The sequence below is a fragment of the Tupaia chinensis genome, unplaced genomic scaffold, assembly GCF_000334495.1.
Source record: "Tupaia chinensis unplaced genomic scaffold, TupChi_1.0 Scaffold000228_1, whole genome shotgun sequence".
In the NCBI taxonomy this organism is placed as follows: Eukaryota; Metazoa; Chordata; class Mammalia; order Scandentia; family Tupaiidae; genus Tupaia; species Tupaia belangeri.
In genome coordinates, this window is record NW_006159703.1 from 4,328,599 (window position 1) to 4,353,287 (window position 24,689).

The 24,689-nt window shown below is 38.0% G+C and overlaps 1 protein-coding gene across 1 annotated transcript in view; it reads left to right on the top strand.

Moving 5' to 3' along the window:
* Positions 1–24,689, top strand: part of FBXO38 (F-box protein 38) — a 63,270-nt gene that overhangs the window by 21,435 nt on the left and 17,146 nt on the right. Inside the window, exons 4-15 of the mRNA XM_006148069.2 lie at positions 654–817; positions 1,009–1,174; positions 5,025–5,162; positions 6,599–6,736; positions 8,892–8,985; positions 10,608–10,738; positions 13,707–13,877; positions 15,493–15,635; positions 16,750–16,963; positions 20,053–20,172; positions 22,572–22,751; positions 24,398–24,680. Of these exons, the coding sequence (XP_006148131.1) occupies positions 654–817; positions 1,009–1,174; positions 5,025–5,162; positions 6,599–6,736; positions 8,892–8,985; positions 10,608–10,738; positions 13,707–13,877; positions 15,493–15,635; positions 16,750–16,963; positions 20,053–20,172; positions 22,572–22,751; positions 24,398–24,680 (1,942 nt within the window). The remainder of the gene's footprint in view (positions 1–653; positions 818–1,008; positions 1,175–5,024; positions 5,163–6,598; positions 6,737–8,891; positions 8,986–10,607; positions 10,739–13,706; positions 13,878–15,492; positions 15,636–16,749; positions 16,964–20,052; positions 20,173–22,571; positions 22,752–24,397; positions 24,681–24,689) is intronic.

Below are 24,689 nucleotides of genomic sequence, written 5' to 3' on the forward strand. Positions count from 1 at the left end.
GATTCCTACCATGGAGCACAGGTAGCCTTCCAGATAGCTTCATGTCAACTCAGCATCCACTCAGGTTTGGAACCCTCTTTACTCATAATTGTCTTTTTCAAAAGAATGAATTGTCTAAAATGGCCGGGGCAGGATAAAAACACAGGGCAGAATAATTATTATGAAACATAATAAGAGAACCTAGTTTAAGATCAGAATGAAGTTGGAACCATAAACTTCCTAAAGACGAGGGTCATATTTATATTTTCAGATGTGTGTTATACAGAGCTCTAGAAGTTTTACAGACCAGGGACTTCTGGCCTCTGGGGATGGAAGAGGGTATGGTGATCAAATGGGTGGTCCCTGTTCACCCATCAATCAAATAGATCTAAGTCCTTTGTATCAAAGTGTATTCTTAGTTGAAGATTTCTATGCTTTTAAAGCAATTATAACAAAAAGTTAAAAACCTCAGCTGTGACATATAAACTCTGACCAAGTAGTTTCCAACAGTTATTTTTGTCTGCATTTTCTGTTGCTCAGCTGTAGTGTTCACCTTGTGAAAATTTGAAAAGGAAGTGTTTTTTTTTTAAGTTTTGATAAAAATTACAAATGCCTAGTAAAGGTTTAATAAACAGAAAAATGAATGTGCTTCTGAATACTTCTGAACTTCTCAGGCTTCACAGATTCCAGTTTTCTAACGCTATTAAAGAAGATGCCAGATGTTGAACAGTTGTATGGCCTTCATCCTCGATACCTTGAGAGGCGAAGAGTGAGGGGCCACGAGGCTTTCAGCATTCCAGGAGTCCTAGAAGCTTTACAGGCATGCCCAAACTTAGTGGTGAGTTTATATGCTTGAACATTTCGATATGAACCATTTGATGAAATAATAGACTAGCAGAACAGGTTCACTCACATGCAGACTTCATCCATAACAAACATGTTTAAAAATTCCATTGCTTACTTAGAAAAAGAAGTCTGGGATGCTAAATCAAAAGCGCTTCTAATGTGTGTTTTGGTGTTACTTTCTAGGGTGTAGAAACTTCTCATTTGGAATTGGTCGAATCCATTTGGACATACATGCCCCATGTTCATATTTTGGGAAAATTTCGAAATCGTAATGGAGCATTTCCAATTCCTCCTGAAAATAAATTGAAAATACCTATAGGAGCCAAAATTCAAACTTTACATTTAGTTGGTAAGTATGTGTTTCTTGCATAACTTTTAACTCCTTGAAATGCCATGTAACTAGTCACCGAAGGGGGTTAATGAGAGTTTTAGAGAAGGCTTTCTTGGTGATGGTGGTAAAGAAAATGCTTATATAAAAATTTATATTTTTATATTAAAGGCCCTATGAGAGAAAAATATTGCTTCATAAATAATATAGTCCCACTCTGAAGATGGTTTGAGTAGTTAGGAAGTTTTTTGTTATTTTTTTCTTTGAGTCAGGACACTGCTGTTATTCTCCCTTTTGGGCCTTGTTCTATTCTCTAGAAGAAGGCTTTCCATTATAAATGCCCTACGTTTATACTATCCTATATACCCTCTTTCGCCAGTAAAACTGAGGAATTAGATTTTTAAATTTATTTTGTTGGTTTATTTAATATTTTTAAGGAGATTTTTGCTATAGGGCATGTGCGCTCACTGGCAAGATAGAGAGACAGAAAGCGAGAAATCACCTCCCAAGGGGCATGGCCACACCAGGATCCCTTCTCCTCTCAGGATTTTTGACGTGCATACAAACGTGCCTGGCTTGAGTCTGAAGCTGCGAGGACTGGGACTCCAACCATGGTCGACTGCGTGGAGTCCAGTAATAAAACCATTATACCATCTGCTGGTCCCAATTTATTTAAATTTTAATAGCCATGCAGTAATTGCAGTAGCTGGTAGCTACTTTGTTACACAGCTCAACTCTATAAATGTCACAAAATAAAAAATCTCAATAGGTCAGTTCTTAGTTATCTCCATCCTTTTTTTTTTTTTTTTTTAATTTGCCGTAGGGCAATGTACTCTCCAGAGTGAGAGAGAAGGAATGGGAGAAAGCACTCTCGTAGAGGATGGTCACGTCACAATCCCATCTTTATTTCTCCTTTTGGGATTTGTGCATACACACACATGCACTCAGCTTATTTTCAAGCCACTGAATCTGGGACTCAAATCATGCTGTTAGTAGATAGGATCCAGCTGCCTCAACCACCAGACCACCAGCTGGTCCTGTCTGTATGTTTTCTTTTTTTAAAAAAAAACAAAGGACAAGCATGGATACTATTGAGTAAAGCTGTTCTGAATTCCTTGTTCATGATTTAATTGTATTTATTTAGTTCGTTAATTTAATTTGACCAAAGACAGACAGAGAAAGAGAGAAGGAAAGTGAGAAAGCAAGCTGCTAGGTCTAGGACCCAAACCGGTCAGCCATGTGGGAGTCCAGCATCTTAATCACCATGCCAGCTGCTGGCCCGTCTGTAAGTTTTCTAAGCAAAAGATTTCCGAATGTCTTTCAACCTAGAACCAATGGAAAGCTGCCTCTTACCTTTCTCCCTGAGAAATGGGGATGGAATAATAATTTTCCAAAAGCACCTTGTTTGTATATGCACTCTCCATCTAAATATTCTCTGAAATCGTATCTCGGCAATTTAAAGCTAAGTACATGAGAAAGGCAGATATTTTCTCAAGTTTAATTTGTCTTCTTTGGTTTAGACTGCTGAAAGAAACTTTGGGGGACCCCTGTTAATATTGCGAGACAGTTAATATTTATTTGATATTTTATTCAGCATGTATGTATTGAGTATGTATTCTGTTTCAAGCATTAATCCAAGTCTTGGAGATGGTCTGAAGAACTGGAAATTTCTAAAACTGTTTTACATGGTGAACAGAGGGCAGCAGGGGTGATGAGGTAGATTTTTGCTTTTTGTGTCTTTTTTTTTTTTTAAGAGATTTTTGCTATTTGGAGAGACAGAAAGCAAGAAATCATCTCCCATGGGCTGACACCCCCCCTCCTCCCCAACCCTGGGTGTCACACAGCAGTCCCTTCTCTTCTCTTCTCCTCTTGGGATTTTGGGCACATATGCACATGTGCTCAGCATGAGTTTGAAGCCACTGAGTCTTGGACTCGAACCGTGGTCCACTAGTGAGAGTCCAGCAATGTAATTACGCTGTCTGGTGGTCGTAGGTCATAAAGAATATGTACACAGTTGTAAAATAGTAAAAAGCTGTAGTAACCCTTCATTTATAAGATCAGGGAGTGATTGCATTAATTCATGCGATTCATTCAACAGTTTAATAGTTACTGTATGATGGTGATACAAAGATTTATAGTGAATTAATGAATATGACTGGGATGATGGGTAATTGTATCCTTTGTTTATAGAATGGGTTTGGGGCAAAAGGTGGATTGGGCACAGGGTGTATTGTTTTCTCTGAATCATTCTCACCCTTTCTATCTTGGATTTCCTACCTTCTTCATGGTTGATCCTGTACTTCCCTCTGAATCTGAACCTCACTACGTCTGCTTTTCTTTTTTTGGTCTCATCCCAATTTACTTTTAATCTGCTGCTACACAAAGTATATGCATAATTCAAGCTAAAGTTAACTACGCTATTTTGAAAGAAGGAGGTTAAGAATTAGTTCTTGTTGGTTACTGTAGAAGCAGTCTGCAGAAGTTAGCTTCTAAAGAATCAACCATTCAAGCACTCTAATTTTGCTTTATCTGGGTATTCTTGCTAGGAGGGTTCCTACCGTGTCAGATTTAAAAGTTGCATTAAAACAGCTTTTGGTAGTTCAGTTTGGTTAAGTGCCATCCCTTTGGATCCTTAGAATTCTCCCACAGGATTATATCCCTTCCTTTCTTGTGCTTGCAGTGTTCAAGCTTTGGGTGAGTTCCTCAGACTGCTTTCTCCCATGTAGGATTTTCAGGTTATCTCTCTTGTTTCTTCTTACACATAGTTTGAACTTTTCAGGGACATAAAATACCTTTATCCATTCGAAACATTAAAATAAACATCTGTCACATTTCTTGTTTAGAATCATACTGGCTTACTTCTATCACGTTTACAAATCCCTATTCACGTATTTCCAGAAACAGTTTTTCAAGTTCTGTCTTGTATATCTTCTAAAATTACAATATGTAAGCTTATGCTAAGAAATTTAGTTTTTCCCAGTAGTAGGGCAGGGCATTGATAGTCGATATGAATTTGTATATTCTGCCTCCATCTTCACAATTATGCGTTGTTGGCCTACTTTTATTTTACTCTTCTGAGCAAATATAAAAGTTATAATGAAGCTATGAGAAAGATTTATCTGTATAAAATATAGAAATACTTTTTTTTTTTTGAGAGAGAGAGAGATTTTTGCTATAGGGCACGTGCGCTCGCCAGACAGACAGAGACATAGAGACAGAAAGCGAGAAATCATCCCCTGGGGGGATGGTCACGCCGCAATCCCTTCTCCTCCATTCTCCCGGCGTGAATTTTAAGCCCCCGGGTCCGGGACGTGAACCGCGGTTGACTACGTGGGAGTCCAGCAACATAGCCATTACGCTAAGTGCTTGTTCCCTAGAAATACTTTTTAAATCCCTTATGTGTTTTCTTTTTTTAGTTGTTTTTTGGTTTTGTTTTGCTTTTATGTTTTGCCATAGGGCACATGTGCTCACCAGAGAGAGAAAGAAAGGGAAAGTGAGAAATCACCCCACAGTGGGGAATGGCCATGCTGCAATCCCTTCTCCTCCATTCTCCTTGAGATTTTGGGCAGGCACGCACTGCATACACACCTGGTATGATTTTCAGGCCACCAAGTCTGGGATTCAAACAGTTGTCAGCCATGTGGGAATCCAGTGCCTTCACCACCACACCACCTGCTGGCCCTCTTATATCCCTTTTCTAGAAAATTAAAAAGTATATTGTTTATGGTTTACATAAATTGTTCTTTACAGGCTTGTTTAAGCCATAACTGATAGATTTTAATTATGTAATTCATTCTAATAAAAATTTTAAAGGATAAACTGTCAATTTATTTTTGTGATTCTTTTCTTCTTTTCCGTATTTGTGTTTTAGGGGTGAATGTTCCTGAAATCCCTTGTATCCCAATGTTAAGGCACCTTTATATGAAGTGGGTAAGACTCACTAAACCACAGCCATTTAAAGACTTTCTTTGTATCAGCTTAAGAACTTTCGTCATGAGGAACTGTGCAGGTAATAATACAGTTACAGTGCCAATTAAACACACAGTTAATAGTGCGAATTAAACATATGCTGTTTTTAAAACATCCTAATGTAATTCTTTATTTACATTTATAAATGGAACTGTATTACTATTTATGTTTTATAATTTACTCATCTTGTGAAGATAAATATATTTTCTGCTTTAAAGGCATTAGAAACATGATTTATGTTTGATCTTACTAAAAAAAATAAGTTTGCGTAGCTACCTGTTTCCTACAGGCATGTTTTACCTTTCAAAAGATTGTTTTACTACATTTCAATCTGCTTCATCTGTGGTCTTAATCATCCTGCATGTAAATAGTCATCTGATTTACTCTGCCTTTAACATTACTTTTATGATACTATTTTCTGAATAGAAATCTTCAGTGTCCCTGTTGCCCTAGAACATCAAGTGGGAGCAACTCTGCTTCAAGGTTCATAATTACCAGGGCTTCTTTTGGTATTCTCATTTCTGACCGCTTTGTAAGATATACCTTCAAAAGTAACATCTGTCTATCACTCACTCTCCTTTGTACAACCATACAGCTTTCACGTTATTGTTTTTTATTATTATTTGTTGTTTCCTCATCCTGAGGCACGTGCTTCCTTCATCCACTTGGGTACGTCCTTTGGGTTCTACCTGTGCCAACTTATCTTTTTCTTCTCTTCCTTTTTTTCATGGAGTATAATGTCTTGTTTTTTAACTTGATGCATTCTGCCTTTTATCCTTCTATAGCTGTTCATACTCTATCTCCATGTCAGTTACAAGACCTTTTGTGATACTCCATAGTGTTAATAGAACACTGGTTATACAGAGAGATGTTTCAGTAATTGAGCTGTTTACTTGAAGGATCAAATTTTCATCTTGGCTTTATCTCCTTAGTTCTTTGAGCTCAAAACTTATGAGACTTCAGAGAATTAAAATACTACATCTCTCCAGTATTACTAAAAAATCCTAATGCAGAATACATGTATGATTCAGAGGCTAATACTTTCAGAGATTGCAAAGAACCAACAAGTTGGCTGTCATCTTTTTTAATTTATTTATTTTTTTAAAGAGAGATTTTTGCTTTAGGGTGCATGTGCTTGCCAAAGAGAGAGGGACAAGAGACAAAAAGCGAGAAATCACCCCTTGGGGGTGTGGCCATGCCACAATCCCTTCTACTCCATTCTCCTCTCAGAATTCTGGACATGCATGCACATGCTCCTGGCATTAGTTTTAAGCTGACAGGCCCAGGACTTGAACCACGGTGGACTGTGTGGGAATCTAGTGATGTAACCACCATGCCATCTGTTGATTCCTTGGCTGTCATTTTAAGACATAGAATTTATAACTTAATTCATTTAAATTGCTGATTAAAAATTAAGCTTTAAGGTCATTTACATTGTTCCATTAAAGGGTTTTTTTTTTTTTTTTCTTTCCCCAGGACCCACAAATTCCTTGAAATATGTCCCTTTAGTCACAGGCTTAGCTTCTGCTCGAAACTTGGAACACTTAGAAATGGTTCGAGTTCCTTTCCTTGGAGGTCTTATCCAACATGTAGTGGAAGACAGTTGGAGATCAGGTATTTATTTTCTTTAGTTACTAAATACTTTAAACATCAATTTAAAAAATTTGTTAAGTTTTTGTTTATCTTCTTTATGATTCTTATTAAGAAAATGTCAGCAAGTGTGCTTTGTCTGTGGTGTATTTGATAGAGAATAGGTAACCGTAAGTATAGGCTAGTAGTCATTTCCTTTGTACACATGGCAAACCTGCTGAAAATAAGTAGTAGGGTGATAAGACCTATTTTCTGGCTTGTTATTAATTAATAACACCTCCTGTTATATTTGGAATCTTTCTACAAATGTTAAGGATTTCTTGTGACCTTCGTTGAGAAGAGATGTTCTATGACTTGGATACTCTAAACCTCCAAAAGAATTCAGCTAACTCAATGCTGTTATCTAACGTTTGTTAATACTTTATAGTACGTAAAATATTTTTATGCATATCACTTGACTCTTTGATCTATCTATTATGATGAATTTTAAAACAAAATATTTTGTTCTTTAGATATCTTAACTGTAGTAAATAATGATCAGTAACAGAGTGTGTGCTATGTTGATCATCTCTTCATTGCAAAAATATATAGAGAGGTTTAGCTACATAGATAATTAATGGTTGAAATCTAAAAATCTAATTTTGGGTGTCTACTTAAATGGAAAATCATCAAGTGCTATTGGTAACAAATGGACATTATATTGAGTTAATAATGAGTAAGCACTACATTTTAAAATGTGTTCTCAGTTAAATTTAGTGGAAGTACACTTTATTTCACTGAGCTATAGTTGTAGATAAATGTCAAAAGAGAAAAGAGGCCTCAGGGGGTCCATTCACTAGAGAGAAGAGTTTGAGAGAGGTAACAACTGCTAAAAGGTCCTAAAAGAGAAGTAGACTTTTCTTCTCTATCAGTTTTTTTTTTTTTTTTTTTTTTCTTTGGAGAGATTTTCACTGTAGGGTGCGTGCGCTCGCCAGACAGACAGAGAGAGACATAGAGACAGAAAGCGAGAAATCACCCCCCAGTGGGGATGGTCACGCCGCAATCCCTTCTCCTCCATTCTCCTCTCGGGATCTTGGGCACGCACGCACACGCGCCCGGCGTGAGTTTTAAGCCACCAGGTCCGGGACACGAACCGCGGTCGACTACGTGGGAGTCCAGCGACATAGCCATTACGCTAACTGCTGGTTCCCTCTATCAGTTTTTAAGGTTGACCTTGCTTATGTTTTACTCAGAGTCAGTATATCTTATACAAGCATTAATTCTACATGGATAGTACATCCAAATATAAAAAATGAGAAACTAAAGCGTTGAAAAGAAAATTTAAGATAATGTCGTTGTTGACCTTGGGAAAGCAAAGATGTTCTTAAACAGGACACCAAAATGGTTGGAGTCTCGGACCTGGTGGCTTGCTTTCTCTCTTTCCATCTCTCTCTCTCTGTCTTTCTCTCTGATCAGATTTAAATGACGATGGTAATAATAATTATAATTATAATAATACTAATAATAAAATTGGATAAATAAGTTTTAAAAAAGATGTGAAGCCAACCAGCCCTTTCATACTGTGCTGATGAAAGCATAAATTGATACTTTGAAATACTTTTTGGTATTATCTACTAAAGCTGACCATGCACAAAACAACAGTTCTATTCCTGGCTTTACGCCCAGCAAATTTGAATTTGGGGCATGTACTTACAATTGCCTAGCATTTTTCAGGCTGGTAGTTTGAGCACAGTCAGTCTTGTGTCATTGGTCTTGTGTCATCTAGTCACCTTAACTGTGCCAGCAGCTGGCCTGATGACGTGTAGTTTCAGTTCATCCTGAGATTTTTTTTTTTGAGATTTTTGCTATAGGGAGTGTATGATCACTAGAGACACAGAGAGACAGACAGTAAGTGAGAAATCAATCTCCAAGGGGGATGGCCATGCTGCAATCCCTTCTTCATTCTCCTCTCAGGATCTTGGACATGCATGCACATGTGCCTGGCATAAGTTTCAAGCTGCTGGGTCCAGGACCCAAACCGCTGTCAACTCTGTGGGAGTCCAGCAACATAACCATTAAACCATCTGCTGTTCCCATCTTGAGATATTAATGTAAAAAGAAAATAATAAAACAAAAAATTAAGATTTAAATTTTAGTAAATAATTGCCATCTAAGATGTTCCTTTTCTCCCTTAACCTAGGTGGTTTTAGAAATTTGCACACTATTGTTTTGGGAGCTTGCAAAAATGCTCTTGAAGTAGATCTTGGTTACCTCATCATCACTGCTGCTCGTAGGTATGTCCTTTTCACATTACATCTTTTATCTTAGAATTATTTTTCCTGATTTATGTAAATATGAGGGAATATGTTATTTATGAAGTTTGATTGTGCTTTGTTCAAATTTAAAATACAAAGAGGTGATTCAAATAGCAGATGGGTATCCCTTAGTGGTAAATTCAGTGTTGTAACTGGTGACCAGTTGAGCTGTATCCGGACTAACCAGGCTCTGGAATGGCATGGGCTCATATTAGAGAAATGTAGTAGCCTAGCTGAAAATGCCCAAGAGTTTGCCAGAAATCTGCATTGAAGTCCTGGTTTCAGTATCCCTCTCAGGAACCATTTTCTTAATATCTGGGTAGTTTTCTTTCTTTTTCTTTCTCTCTCTCTCTTTCTTTCTCTCTCTCCTTCCTTCCTCCCTTCCTCCCTCCCTCCCTTCCTCCCTTCCTTTCTCTTTCTTTCTTTCTTTCTTTCTTTCTTTCTTTCTTTCTTTCTTTCTTTCTTTCTTTCTTTCTTTTTTTCTTAATTGTAGTCTGAAAACAGCCATTCTATTTATTTACTGACCAGATTACAAAAATCATCATGGTAAATACCTTAGTTCATCCTTCTAATAAGTCTGTTGATCTGGTCTTCCCTGATGCCAGCATCTCCACCCTCTACAAAATAGGTGGTCTTTTTCTTCATTCTATCTCATGGAGAAGATAATTCAAAGGGCCACAGGAAGTTATTTGCTCATTTGAAGCATTTTCTAACAGTATAGATTTCATGAATCAGACCCTCCATGCAAATGATGCCAAGTTTACCAAGAGGTCAAGCAATCAAACAGTTCTGGTTAGTTAGTGACAGTATTCGCTATTTTGAAATCCAAATACTAAGTCAGATTTTCCAAAGTCTGACTTAATAGCTCCTTTATTTTTTAATCACATTTCATGTAATTTTTTGCCACATGTTTTCTTACATGTCTACTTTTATTTTTATAATGTTTTCCTTGAAATTAACATTTTTCAGTTTATTCTAAAACAAAATTTTACTTTCCATCAATTAGATTTTATTAAGAATCTAAGTAAAACAAAAGTGTTTCTAAGTTTAAGTAAGTTATTACTGTTAACTACCATGGAACTATACTTTTTCCTAAAATGGTCTATTAGCAATGAACATAAGATGTGAAATACCAGCACCAGAAGCTCACTCAATTAAGTTTAAGATGTACTGGAAAAGATAAATGATTCTGGGGCTGTCAGGTGGCATGATGGTTAAAGGTGCTGGAGTTCCACATGACTGACTGTGGTTCGAGTCTCGGACCTGGCAGCTTACTTTCTCTCTTTCTCTCTTGCTCTCACTCTGTCCCTCTCTGGTCAAATTAAAATAATAAAGTTAAATAAAATAGTTCTAAAGAAAAAAGATAAATGGTTCTTACTTTGCAATTGATTGCTATTTAATGTATAGCTTCAATGTATTGCCTATTATGTGCCTATATTTTGCACATATTTTTTTAAAGGAAAGATCTCTGATATTTTTCAGTGAAGAGAGAGAAGAGTAGTTAAACAAGATGATAAACTTCTCTTAGAGCCTTACATTAGGAGGAATCTTTGATGTTAATTTTGGTTTTACTCTGATGTCTTGTAATTCTTTGTTTATAGATTGCATGAAGTTCGGATCCAGCCTTCTTTAACCAAAGATGGTGTGTTTTCCGCCCTAAAGATGGCAGAGTTGGAGTTTCCCCAGTTTGAAACCCTTCACCTGGGATATGTAGATGAATTCTTGCTGCAAAGTAAGAATTACCCTTTTATTTCCTAAAATTGCTGTGGGGAACTTACTTGACAGATCAAAATCTGAATTGGAATGTACCATTTTCCTGAATATAAGACAGTTTAAAATTTTAGGTGCTCTTACTTCATGAAAAACTTAACTTATCTTTAGATTTTGCCATAGGTTGCATGCGCTCCCCGGAGAGAGACGTGAGAAGGAAAGTGACAGATCACCCCCTGAGGAGGATGGCCATGCCATAGTCCCTTCTCCTGGAATTTTGGGCAGGCATGCATGCACACATGCACACACACACACATGCATGCACACATCCCTAGATTTTCAAGCCAATAGGTTCTGGACTCAAATTGTGGTTGGCCATGTGGGATTCCAGCACCTTAACCATCACGCCATCTGCTGGCCCCCTTGATAAACTTTTAAATTGGAAATGTCTTTTTTTTTAACCCTATTGTCTCTGATTTTAGCATATTGTAGAAAATATAGTAATGAGCAGTACACCGATCATTTGATTTTGTCTCTGCTCTACTGCCCAAGTTTCTTTCCCCTTCTGCTTCATTTTTTTCACAGACTGTCATTTGTTAAATTTGATCTGCCACACTTGAAGCTTTTGTTGGACCTCTCACATGAGGGCCTACTCCCTGCCTATACTCTTTATTTCCATTATAAGCCAAATGGGGGTTCTGGATTTTCTTTTCGTTTTTTCTTTGGAGAGGTTTTTGCTCTATGGCACATGCACCCACCAGAAAGACAGAGACAGAAAGTGAGAAATCACCTCCCAGGGGAAATGGCCATGATGCAATCCCTTTTCCTCCATTCTCCTCTCAGGATCTTAGGCATGCATGCACACACGCCCCGTGTTTAAGCCACCAGGTCTGGGGCTTGAACCACGGTCAACTACACAGGAGTCCAGCGACATAGCCGTTATGCTAGCTGCTGGTCCCTGGATTTTGTAGATAGTGTGAGCACACAGTGATCAGTATTCATTTAATGATCATTGCTGTTGAAAGGCTTGTTCACAGCATTTTCTTGAATGTGTTTACAATTGGGAACTCAGTCCTTTCAGTTTGAATACGTGTCAGTTTATTATTCAAACTTTTTTTCTATGTGGTATTAGTAAGACATATAGAATATATCTGTCTCTAAAATGTTTTTATTGTTTTTATGAGTTTATAATCTCAGCTTCCTGTAAAGGTGATAGAGATATAAAACTCAATGCAAATCTCAGAAGCAGTGTAGAGGAGTGGTTAGTACTAGGTTTATAGAGAGATAGAAGGAGGCCTGCCTATTTTAAATCATGCAGCCTCTGCAAGTTATTTCTTTTAAATCCATATTTTTTCATTTTTTCTAGGTGGCAGTGAGACCATTTTCTATTTTTATTTTTCCCCCTTGGGTGGCTCTGAGGAGTCAATGAGAAAATGATATATATAACAATTCTGACACGTAGGATGTATTTGTAAATAGTGACTTTAACTTTTAGCTGATGAATGGGCTGAAGAAAGAAAAGAAACAAAAGTGGATCCTAGGTGATATCGCCAAGATTGTAAGGCAGTGTGGTAAGGAGGAAAGAAACCCCCAAAGCAGGAACAGGCTGGTAATCTCCAAAGACAGATTTGTCACATTAGACTATGATGTTTAGGCATCTAGGGGACACAAGTCTGGTCAAGATTTACCCTATCTGAAGGACAAAGGCAAAAAGGTGGCTAAATTATAAAGGATGGGTTAAGGTGAATTCTGTAAGAAATGCCAGTAAATATCAAACATGAAGATGATGTAAGAGAGACTGAACTATATGGAAAGTGAAATTGAAGAGTTTGGAGTGGATCGATTTTTTAAAAAAATGTTTTAAGCTAAAGATCTAAATCGCTATAATTTTCAGGCTTCACTAGAGCAATGGAATTTTCTTTGTACCATGTGTCTGTTGATTGCAAAGACTGTCAAACATTTATATATTCCCAGTACTATACTGGACACTGAAGATGTAACTGTGACCTAACTAGACATGGTCCCTGTTTTCCCTCAAGGAGGTATGGTAGTCAGGTTAACTGTCTTGGAGAAGGAAGGGCAGGCAGATGGGAGAAATGATGGTAGTAGATGAAGAGCGAGGTATGATTTCCTCATGATACGGGATAGAGGATCCTCTTTTACTTATGTCTCTGCTCTAATTTGTGACCAGACCAATACTAAAGCCAAGTGGTATGTGTTTTGAGTTAGACGTTCTCTTTCAGGGGTTCAGTAGGTACTTACTAATCAATACCATGATTCTAAAAATGAATCTTGAATTTCCAGAGTTATCCCTTCTCTATACATGTCCACACCAAACTCCGAGAGCATTATCCTTAGACTATGAAGGAGCTGCTTTTTTGTTTTTTTAGAGAAATTGTTGTTGTAGGGCACGTGCGCTCACTGGAGAGACAGAGAAACAGAAAGTGAGAAATCATCCCCATAGGGGATATACTGCAGTCCCTTCTCCTCCATTCTCCTCTCGGAATCTTGAGCGTGCACACGCACCCGGCATTGAGTTTTAAGCCTCCAGGTCCGGGACTCGAACTGTAGTACATGGGGGTACAGCGAAATAACCATTATGCCATCTGCTAGTCCCAGGATTTACATTTTTAAGATATTGTTTTCCTTTTCTAAAAGGTAAAATTCAATCTTCACTGTGGTTTGAGCCTGTATGATATATTTCTTGGTGACACTCTTAAGAATTTTTTTTTCCTCTTCTAAATAATTAAAAATAATTTTTCCTTCTAGCTATCCCTGGACTTTTGATATAAACTCTTATTTTGTACAGGAAATACTACCATTTATGTACAGAACACCTAACCTAAAGTTATACCTGAACCTGATGATAAGCAGGTGGTACAGAACAATCATAGAGCCTGATTATCCTGGATGCTAAAATATAAAATAGGCAACAACACTTTATGATACTTAAAAATTTGAATTTCTTTGAAATTGATTTCTCTTTCTAGGCAGAATGGCTAATGCAGATCTGGTGAAGTATGGTTTGGCTGATGTAGTTGAAAATCCTGGTATCATCACCGATATAGGGATGAAGGCAGTCAATGAAGTTTTTTCCTGTATCAAATATCTGGCAATTTACAATTGCCCCCATCTACATAACCCATACAACTGGATCTCAGGTACTGTTGACTTAGAAATGAAGCTATATTTAATTGATGTTGAAATAATATAGCTGTCTTTGTTTCCTATGTGTGATAGAGTCTTTTCCTGAAGTAAATAAAATGTTGATGGATTATTCATACCAAGTCTTGGGAACCTTTAATAACAAATTAGAAGTATGTTCAATGCCTCCTTGAACTCCTGAAATTCTCTACCTAGAAATTTTCATAATCCATGTTAGGGATTCAAGTGCCCTGCTCTTTCTTTACATGAGTTTCTTTGGCTCAGGCACGTAAAACTAATACTAGTTAATTTTAGGAGATCATAGTTGTTTTCCCTGAGTAACTTTCAAAATGGCACATCATCTGAAAGGACAAAGCAAGTAAGTACATTTAAAAACTTTAATTAGGAAACATATTAACATTCATCTGAGATGAAATTTTCTGTTGACTGGAAATCCTAGTTTTATTCAGCGCTCCCCTCTGCACCCAGTCCCCTGTATGTAGAAGTATGACTTTTGCACCTGATATTTTTTTCTTGTGGCAGGAATTCATTTTCCTCTTTGAGAGAGTAATGCTATTTATTGTTGTAAAGGACCTTCTTAAGTACATAAACCTGTAAATCTTTAAACAAATGCAGAGCTGGAGAAAGCTTTCCTTGTAACGTCCGCTTTAGCTAGTCGAAGCCCCTCTCTGCTCCTCTGCTGTGGAGTTGTCTCACAGGGGTCTGTATCTCCTCACAGCCACTCTCCAGGCCTCTGTAGGGCCCTGGGGCCTCTGCTGAGACCACTCCTTAAGATGGCTGTGTCTCGCCTAACAAGTTAAATTCTGTCTTGGCCTGGCCGAAACAAGTTATTGGAAAGTAGGAACTATAGGATGTGGTAGGCGTAGATCACTTTAAAAAAATAACATTTATTGGGTTTTTGGTTTGTTTGTTTCTTAAATACAGAAGAGTATAAAGAAGAAAACAAAAAATGGCCTATAATCCCATCACTCAGAACTCCTGTTAACACTTAAAAAAATTAAAGTAATACATGCACTTGGTAAATTTCAAACAATACAGAAAGGTACAAAATGAAAAAGTCTCCTCTTCTCAAAGGTAACCATCATCAACAGTTTCTTGTATATTCTTCTGGACAAATTATTTTGTGCATATTGCAGCCTATATGTGTATAGCATTTAAAATTGATGTATCTTTTTAAAAGATCTTACTATGTGTACACTGTCCTATAGCATGATTTCTGCACTAAGTATATTTTGGAGAGCTTTCCATATCAGCAAATCTGTCCAGCTCTCCTTCATTCTTTTGAAATAGCTGCATAATGTTCTATTAAATGGATGTACCATGATTTCTTTATCCAGTGTCCTGTTGTTGAAAAGGCATGTAGTTGTTGAGTGAATCCCATTTAAATCAAAGCTGACTGAATTTCAAGTTAGTGTTTCGCAGGCCATTTTGTTCTCACGGTGGAATTAGGGATAGAAACACCATAATTTAGAATCATCAAGTTTTAGATCATGAAATAAGGGAAAGTTATTTAAAGAAAAAGGATTTGAAAGATCTTTGTGACCAGCGAAATTCTTCAGTAATGGAGAAAGTGTTCCTAAATTCTCTCTGGTTATGTCCTTTCTTGCACAGACCACTCAAGATGGACCCGGCTGGTTGATATCAATTTAGTACGGTGCCATGCTTTGAAGCTGGACTCCTTTGGCCAGTTTATTGAATTGTTGCCCAGCCTAGAGTTTATTTCACTGGACCAGATGTTTCGTGAACCACCCAAGGTAAGGCACATTTGAGAGAGCTTTCGTTTATTTATTTTAGTACTCAAGAAAGTTTATTTATTTTAGTACTGTGATTTTTTTTTTCTCTTTAATAATACTCTTGTATAGTGTTAGACTTAAACTTTTTATTATTAATCTCAGTGGAGGCATAAAGGTTGAACTCGTGCATGGCCTCCTGTTCTTATAAATGGGTACTAAAGGGTCTTTGGGGAAAGTAAAGGGAAAAGTGCGTGGAGCCGTCTCCTTTCCTTCTGTAAACTGAAAATAAGGTAAGGGCGAGGGTGGAAATTTAAGACTAAATCTAATCAGGAACCCAAAATAAAAATAAAAGTTGGGAATTATTTTGGGACTGTTTTACTTTACTGCTATCTTTCCTGTTGAATTGTATATCCTGGGAAATCTGAGACAGCCTAGTTGTACAACTGACATATAGTAGTCTACACTCTCATGTTAATAAAAATTAATTAATCCGTCGGCTGATTTTGTTTCCTTTTGTCAGTTATTAATGGTTATATCCCCACTGTTAAAAAAGTCCAGTTTAGTGGAGTAAACTCACCCAGATCAGAATCCTGGTTTTAAGTCCCCGCTGTACCATTTACTGATTTTGTGTAGTTGAGCAAAATCTCTTCCCATTATATACCTTGTCTGTACATCAGGCTGGTAACATTTCATCTTGCTCAAAGTACTTATATGCCTTAAATTGTCTTTTATGCATGTGTGAAAGCATTTTATTAATAAAGTACTATACAAATATTAGTTCTTATGTAAAGATGAGTTGAAAGGTATTAAAAAATATAGTATCCTGGGACCAGCAGATGGTGTAATAATGGTTGCATCACTGGACATTCACGTAGTTGACTGTGGTTTGAGTCCTGGACATGGCACTTGAAACTCATGCCAGGCTCATGTGGGTACATGGCCAAGATCCTGAGAGGAGAAGGGATTGCGGCATGACTATTCCCCTGGGGAGTGTTCTGTAGCTTTCTGTCTCTCTTTCTCTTTTTGTCTCTCTGGCGAGTGTAGGCACCCTACTTCAAAAATCTCTAAAAAAAAAAAAATTACAGTATACTATACTAAACCAAATTAATAAATATGTGGTTTGGTTTTGTATTAGGGCTGTGCTCGAGTTGGTCTGAGTGCAGGCACAGGAATTGGGGTTTCCTCGGCCCTTGTTAGTAACCAGAACTCCAACAATGACAATGATAATAATGCCCAGAATAATAATGCCAACATCCATGACAATAATCACCATCACCCAGATGACTCAGACGAAGAGAATGACTTCCGGCAAGACCTGCAGCCAGGAGAGCAGCAGTTTGCAGCCGACGGTAACCCAGATCTTTTGTGAGCTCCAGATAGAAATGATTTTTACTTTGAATCATTTTTCTCTGACTTTGTTCTGTTTCTCTTTTCCTGTCTCAGTTTGTCATTTTCCTCAGAGAGGGCAGCTGGTTGACAGGGATGAAATTTTCTTGCTTGCTTGCTTGTTTCCGAGCTACCCTAGTCCCCAGAATTTATAAGGGTGGTTGCAGAGTAGGAAGGATTGGTAGATGCTCTGGGGATTAGGATGCAGTGATACCCTAGGGGCACATTTCATTTTCAGAATTTAGGCAAAAGCACATCTTTTAATATCTCTCTGATCAATGAGTAGATACCTTTAGCATGAACATAGAAACCATTTGTAAAATCGTATTGGTGCAGCAAGAACCAAAACATGTGTTCAAGAACATGTTTTATTTAGTCCATATCTGTATTTGATTTAAGAAAGAACCTGGAATTTAAATCCTAAAATTTGATTTACAGATATGGTTTCAGTAGATGAGAACCTTGTATAAAAGCTGAATATTTGAGTCACAGGAAAAAAGCTATTTTGAATTAAGAAGCCATAATTACTTTGAAGGAATTCAGCCTCTGCAGATGCCTAGAAGGACTATTGTCAAGGCCTAGTTGTACAACTGACATATAGTAGTCTACACTCTCATGTTAATAAAAATTAATTAATCCGTCGGCTGATTTTGTTTCCTTTTGTCAGTTATTAATGGTTATATCCCCACTGTTAAAAAAGTCCAGTTTAGTGGAGTAAACTCACCCAGATCAGAATCCTGGTTTTAAGTCCCCGCTGTACCATTTACTGATTTTGTGTAGTTGAGCAAAATCTCTTCCCATTATATACCTTGTCTGTACATCAGGCTGGTAACATTTCATCTTGCTCAAAGTACTTATATGCCTTAAATTGTCTTTTATGCATGTGTGAAAGCATTTTATTAATAAAGTACTATACAAATATTAGTTCTTATGTAAAGATGAGTTGAAAGGTATTAAAAAATATAGTATCCTGGGACCAGCAGATGGTGTAATAATGGTTGCATCACTGGACATTCACGTAGTTGACTGTGGTTTGAGTCCTGGACATGGCACTTGAAACTCATGCCAGGCTCATGTGGGTACATGGCCAAGATCCTGAGAGGAGAAGGGATTGCGGCATGACTATTCCCCTGGGGAGTGTTCTGTAGCTTTCTGTCTCTCTTTCTCTTTTTGTCTCTCTGGCGAGTGTAGGCACCCTACTTCAAAAATCTCTAAAAAAAAAAAAATTACAGTATACTATACTAAACCAAATTAATAAATATGTGGTTTGGTTTTGTATTAGGGCTGTGCTCGAGTTGGTCTGAGTGCAGGCACAGGAATTGGGGTTTCCTCGGCCCTTGTTAGTAACCAGAACTCCAACAATGACAATGATAATAATGCCCAGAATAATAATGCCAACATCCATGACAATAATCACCATCACCCAGATGACTCAGACGAAGAGAATGACTTCCGGCAAGACCTGCAGCCAGGAGAGCAGCAGTTTGCAGCCGACGGTAACCCAGATCTTTTGTGAGCTCCAGATAGAAATGATTTTTACTTTGAATCATTTTTCTCTGACTTTGTTCTGTTTCTCTTTTCCTGTCTCAGTTTGTCATTTTCCTCAGAGAGGGCAGCTGGTTGACAGGGATGAAATTTTCTTGCTTGCTTGCTTGTTTCCGAGCTACCCTAGTCCCCAGAATTTATAAGGGTGGTTGCAGAGTAGGAAGGATTGGTAGATGCTCTGGGGATTAGGATGCAGTGATACCCTAGGGGCACATTTCATTTTCAGAATTTAGGCAAAAGCACATCTTTTAATATCTCTCTGATCAATGAGTAGATACCTTTAGCATGAACATAGAAACCATTTGTAAAATCGTATTGGTGCAGCAAGAACCAAAACATGTGTTCAAGAACATGTTTTATTTAGTCCATATCTGTATTTGATTTAAGAAAGAACCTGGAATTTAAATCCTAAAATTTGATTTACAGATATGGTTTCAGTAGATGAGAACCTTGTATAAAAGCTGAATATTTGAGTCACAGGAAAAAAGCTATTTTGAATTAAGAAGCCATAATTACTTTGAAGGAATTCAGCCTCTGCAGATGCCTAGAAGGACTATTGTCAAGTGCAGTATCTTCAAATGCTATTAAAGGCTATAAAGCAAAAGAATAAGTAATACTTAAATACCTAAGATTTAAGAACTTAACAGTTTCTTCTGGGAGGTCAGAGGCATGTAGTAGAGTGACTGAAGCTGAGAATAAAACCACATGTTCTCATTCATTGATATCCACACATGCTAGCAGTAAACACTGATGCACATTATTCTAATGACAAATGTGTATAAATGTGATGCTCTGTAAGGCTGACCCACGTGGGAGAGTTCCAGATTCATGTCTGGAGACATCCCTGAGTGCCTATATGCTGTGTGCCTGTCATCCAGGGATAGCGGAAGCTAGGGGTAGATTGTGGCATCAAAACCCCATTGGCAGTGCTATTTCTCTTTCTGTCTTATAAATTAAATAAATTTTTAATAAAGTTTTAAAAAATGTTAAAAATGTACTAAATGTGTCTGTTAATAATCCTTGCCATGCATTAGTCCATGAGTGATACAATAGACTCTAAGAAGAGAAAAGTGCAAAGTTAGTTTTCCTATCCAATATATCCTGATTTAGCTGACAGATAGTATAAGGCTCATTGCTTATACGATGATCAGTCTCCTGACTTTCCCATCTTCAATTAAATAGCTTGGAGGGAGACAAATTGTAACAGCTATCGTGGGGACAAACGTGGTACTTTCTTCTCAGTTGAGCCCCTTTCTCTATAATTTCATCTTAAATTGATGGACTTTCTCTATTAAGTGATTATTCCCATCCATGGTTTCCTCTTCTTCAGATGAATTGGACACTTCTTTTTAATGTCTGTACAGTGAAGCCCAGCTATATGCTGTTCTTCCAGAGTGGTCCTGGTAATTAATGGAGCTGTTCAGTTTTCAGGACTGCCAGTTTTGCCTGCCATTGTGGCTTTTTATGGCTTTATTGGTTTTTTACTTTGTGTTTATTTTTGTTTAAGCATTGAATGAGATGGAAGACATGGTGCAAGAAGATGGAGAGGTGGTGGCTGAGAGTGGAAACGATACTGCTGCCCACAGTCAGGCAATCATTCCTGTGGATGTTGATGAGGAGCAAGCAGGTAATAATGTGTCATCATGCGCCTCTTTCCACACTCATCATTCTGAAAACTAGAGCCTGATTCTAATGAAGAACACGAAGTACTGGGAATGATTGTTTTCTGACCTTACAGCTAATGATATGTTGTATGCTATTTATTATGGAGGTAATAAATCATTGTAATTCTCCTTGCTGCGTGTATATGTATCTTGCTGCATGGTTTTCTATTATTTGTAACTACAGCAACAACTGTTTTTTCTAGATAGCTGCATGGCTGTGTCTGTGTGGTGTGTGTGTACACGTATGTAGAAAAAGGAAGTACTCAAATTGTTGATGGGAAAGAACTACCTGAATAAATATTCTGTCTGTACTCTCCTCCCCTCATTGCAGTGGGGAAGAGGAGCAGTACAGGGGATGGTCTGGTGTAGTAAGCAGACTAAGATCTCCTCTCTGTTTAGTTACTATGGCAGGAGTCACAGGAGTCTCTCTTTTCTATTTTTTTTTTTTTAATAATTATTTATTTAGGGGCCAGCAGGTGATGTAGTGGCTCAGGTGATAGACTCCCACGTGGCTGACTGTGGTTTGAGTCCTGAACCTAGTGGCTTGAAATTCATGCTGAGCACCTGTGCATATGTGCCGAAAACCCCGAGAGTAGAATGGAGAAGGGATTGCAGCATGACCATCCCTACTCAATGGATGATTTCTCACTTTCTGTTTATCTATGTCTTTGCGTGTACATACACCCACAAGCAAAAATCTTTCTCAAAAAAAAAAAGAATTACTTATTTAATCCTGTTTACCATCATCATCATTTTAAATTTGCTGTATGGCACATGTGCTCTCCAGAGAGAGACAGAAAAAGTGAGAAAACAAGTCCCCATGTCCAGGACTCAAATTGCACTTGGCCATATGGGAGTCTAGCTCCTTAACCACCAGGTCACCTGCCAGCCTCCATGGTATAGTCTCTTAAAGGTTACCCAACAACCCTTTGTTTTACAGATGAAGAAACTAATTGTCTTTCAAAGGTCTGAATGATATGTTCAACACTACTCAGCCAGCAAAGAGAGGATAGAATTATTATTAGACCTCAAGACTTCTCACATCTTATCTGTTAGAATGCTACCTCATCTTAAATTAAGAATATTTTTAACTGTCCCTGTTTTAAGTGCCTTACAGATATGATCACATTTGCATTCAACAGATATTTGTTGAGTTCCTACTCTATGCCAGGCGTTGTACGGTGTGACAGGAAAAAAAGACAGAGAAGGTTCCTTGATGGTTACATAGTGTTGATGTAACTAATATGTGTTACCTGTCAGAATTGAGTCAGGAGAACCAAAGATTTAAAACCTGTACTGCCAAACAGAAAGCATTTTTCACATAAATATACTTCACTCAAATAACCAAAATATAACACCTGCCTAGCCATCCAATGGGATAGACCTATACCTAGGTAGAGAATGCAGAGTTGTTTCCTCGTGTCGTATGTTTCTGAGTTCATACCTGTTTGCTTTGCCTTAGCTCATATGTTTGTAAAATTAAGAAAATATGTAGCCTAAGTTTTAAATTATTATGACTGTTATTTAGATTATTTTTAGGATGTTTTATGCTACTTGGGAAATAGTGAAGTTGTGAAAGGGGATGCCATATGACCTTCTATTTTATTTTGCCTTTAGAAATTATGAAATTGGGTGGGACCAGCAGTTAGCATAATAGCTATGTCACTGAACTCCCATGTAGTCAACTGCGGTTTGTGTCCCGGACCCGGTGGCTTAAAAACTCAGGCCGGGCGCATGTGCGTGCGTGCCCAAGATCCCGAGAGGAGAATGGAGGAGAAGGGATTGCAGCGTGGCCATCCCCCCCAGGGAGTGATTTCTCGCTTTCTGTCTCTCTGTCTGTCTGGCGAGTGCACGTACCCTATAGCAAAACCTCTCCAGAAAAAAAAAAAAGAGAGAAATTATGAAATTGGTTGGCATATTCATCATACTAATGTTGACATAATGTTTTAAAGTTCAAAGTGCTTGCAAAATGAGTGAGTACTAAGGGAGGCAACACAGAACCAAACATCTCTGTGATCCCAGATCCTTTCAAAGAGTATTTTGCATTCTTATGCCTTTGTGGGGCAAAAAAGAAAAGACTTGTGCTTTTTGTTTTAGGACCCAGCTGGCGAGTGCACGTACCCTATAGCAAAACCTCTCCAGAAAAAAAAAAAAAGAGAGAAATTATGAAATTGGTTGGCATATTCATCATACTAATGTTGACATAATGTTTTAAAGTTCAAAGTGCTTGCAAAATGAGTGAGTACTAAGGGAGGCAACACAGAACCAAACATCTCTGTGATCCCAGATCCTTTCAAAGAGTATTTTGCATTCTTATGCCTTTGTGGGGCAAAAAAGAAAAGACTTGTGCTTTTTGTTTTAGGACCCAGTGGTCTTCAGCGCGTAGTAAAATCAACCCCAATTACTGTTCACGATTCTGAGAGTGATGACGAGGAAGACAGTCTAGAACTGCAAGAAGTCTGGATTCCTAAGAATGGTACACGACGTTACTCTGAACGTGAAGAAAAAAATGGAGAGTCAGCCCAGTCCAGGGAATTGTCAGGTCAGAGATGATTATGTCTTCCTCTGAACTACTAGTGAGAGTCACTCTCAGAAGTGACACACTTAGCTTTATGTAATGTGTTTCCACTACAGCTTAGAATGCAGTTAACATATTCTTAGGAAATGTGATAGGGAGCAAGAAAGGAGTAACCTGGCTGGAGCTATTGTGGGAGGGTGTAACACAACTGAAATGTTGTGGACTGCAGGTTCAGGTAAGAGAAGAGTAAAGACTGGAGTTCCACAGTGGAGGCTTTAGGTAGCGATGGTAGCAGGATGTCAGGGACTAGGGTGAGGCCTTTTCTCATGTAAGGGATGACTGCTGAGTTGGCCACAGCAATGAAGGAATAACCATTCCCTGGTTGATAATCTGTCAAGCTGGGTTTAGTGAGTATTGGTGGCTAGTTTGGTGTTTGAGGGAGCCCTGACAGATATTTTCATAATACCCTGCCTCCCTTTGCCTTTCTAAGAAATTATGATTCTCTTTAACGTTTTTTTAAAAAGAATGATTTATTTTATTTTATTTTAAATCTGACCAGAGAGAGACACAGAGAGAGAGAGTGAAAGCGAGAAAGCAAGGCACTGTGTCTGGGATTTGAACCATTGTTAGCCAAGTGGGAATCTGGCACCTTAACCACCGTGCCACCTGCCAGCTCCAATTCTCTTTAACTTCTTGGTTCATACTTCTAATTATCTTCCCTTTTCCTTCCCATTTATTTATTAGAACAATGTGCATACAGTGTTTAGCAAAGGATTTTTTTTTAATTGTCTACCCTTTTTTTCTTGGGTACCCATAGTCTTTAACGTGTTGGAATGTTCAGTATACTTGAACATTTAGCAGTATTCTTGAAATAAATACACACTTCTGTGTATGAAAAGTTCAGTTCTTTGGATCTGGAGTAATTTACTAACCATTGGCTGATTATTAAAATTTTTTTCTTTTAAGAAATTCAGATAATTTTACACTGTGAGGTTAAAAGAAGCTTTTATGGAAGTTAAAATTTAGGAGGAATAATATGACCAGCTCACTAACCTAATCTTCCAAGAAACTTTCGTTTCTAAATTTACCAACTCAGTCCTCTATCAGCCAGATAAATCCTTATTTATATCTTTATACATTCATTGAGCCTTACTGTTGCCCATGTACTGTGTTAGATGCTGTGAGGGATACAAGGTGAATAAATCATAGTCTCTCTCTCGTTATGGACCCTCTAGTTTAGTTGAAGAGTTAGGTCATGAAGATAGATAATGACATTATAGAACTTACATGAGTGACCTAGGGGTGGGTGATGGAGGTTCAGAATAGATTGAACAGAGGTCCAAGGCTGGTGAATTGATGATAACAAAAGCCCTGAGGTGGTAAAGAAAAGGTATTGGGAGAAAAGTCTGGGCTAGAGTGTAGAATGTATAGAAAAGGGACAGAATGGAAAGACAGTTTGGAATCAAATCATAGATAGTCTTGAAGGCAGAGCTAAGGAGTGTAAGCCGGGTAGGCATTAGGGAACCATAGCTCAGTGATGTAATCATAGTTAAACTTTAGGAAAGTTAGTATGCATTGTTTTCTGTTCCATATTTATTCTTGCCTTTTGTCCAGAATTTGTACTGAAATCTTTTCTTTTTCTTGGGCCATTCCTCTTTTTCTATAAGCAGTAAGTGGAAAAGGCAAGACTCCACTTCGAAAGAGGTACAACTCCCATCAGATGGGCCAGTCGAAGCAATTTCCTGAGGAAAGCAGCTGTGAAAAAGGCTGTCAGGTCACCAGTGAGCAGATCAAAGCCGATATGAAAGCAGCTAGGGACATTCCTGAAAAGAAAAAAAACAAGGATGTTTATCCCAGCTGCAGCAGCACCACCACCAGCACAGTGGGAAATTCCAGCTCACACAGCACTGCTTCTCAAAGCCCTGACTTTGTAAGGACGGTGAACGGCGGCGGCGGCTCTTC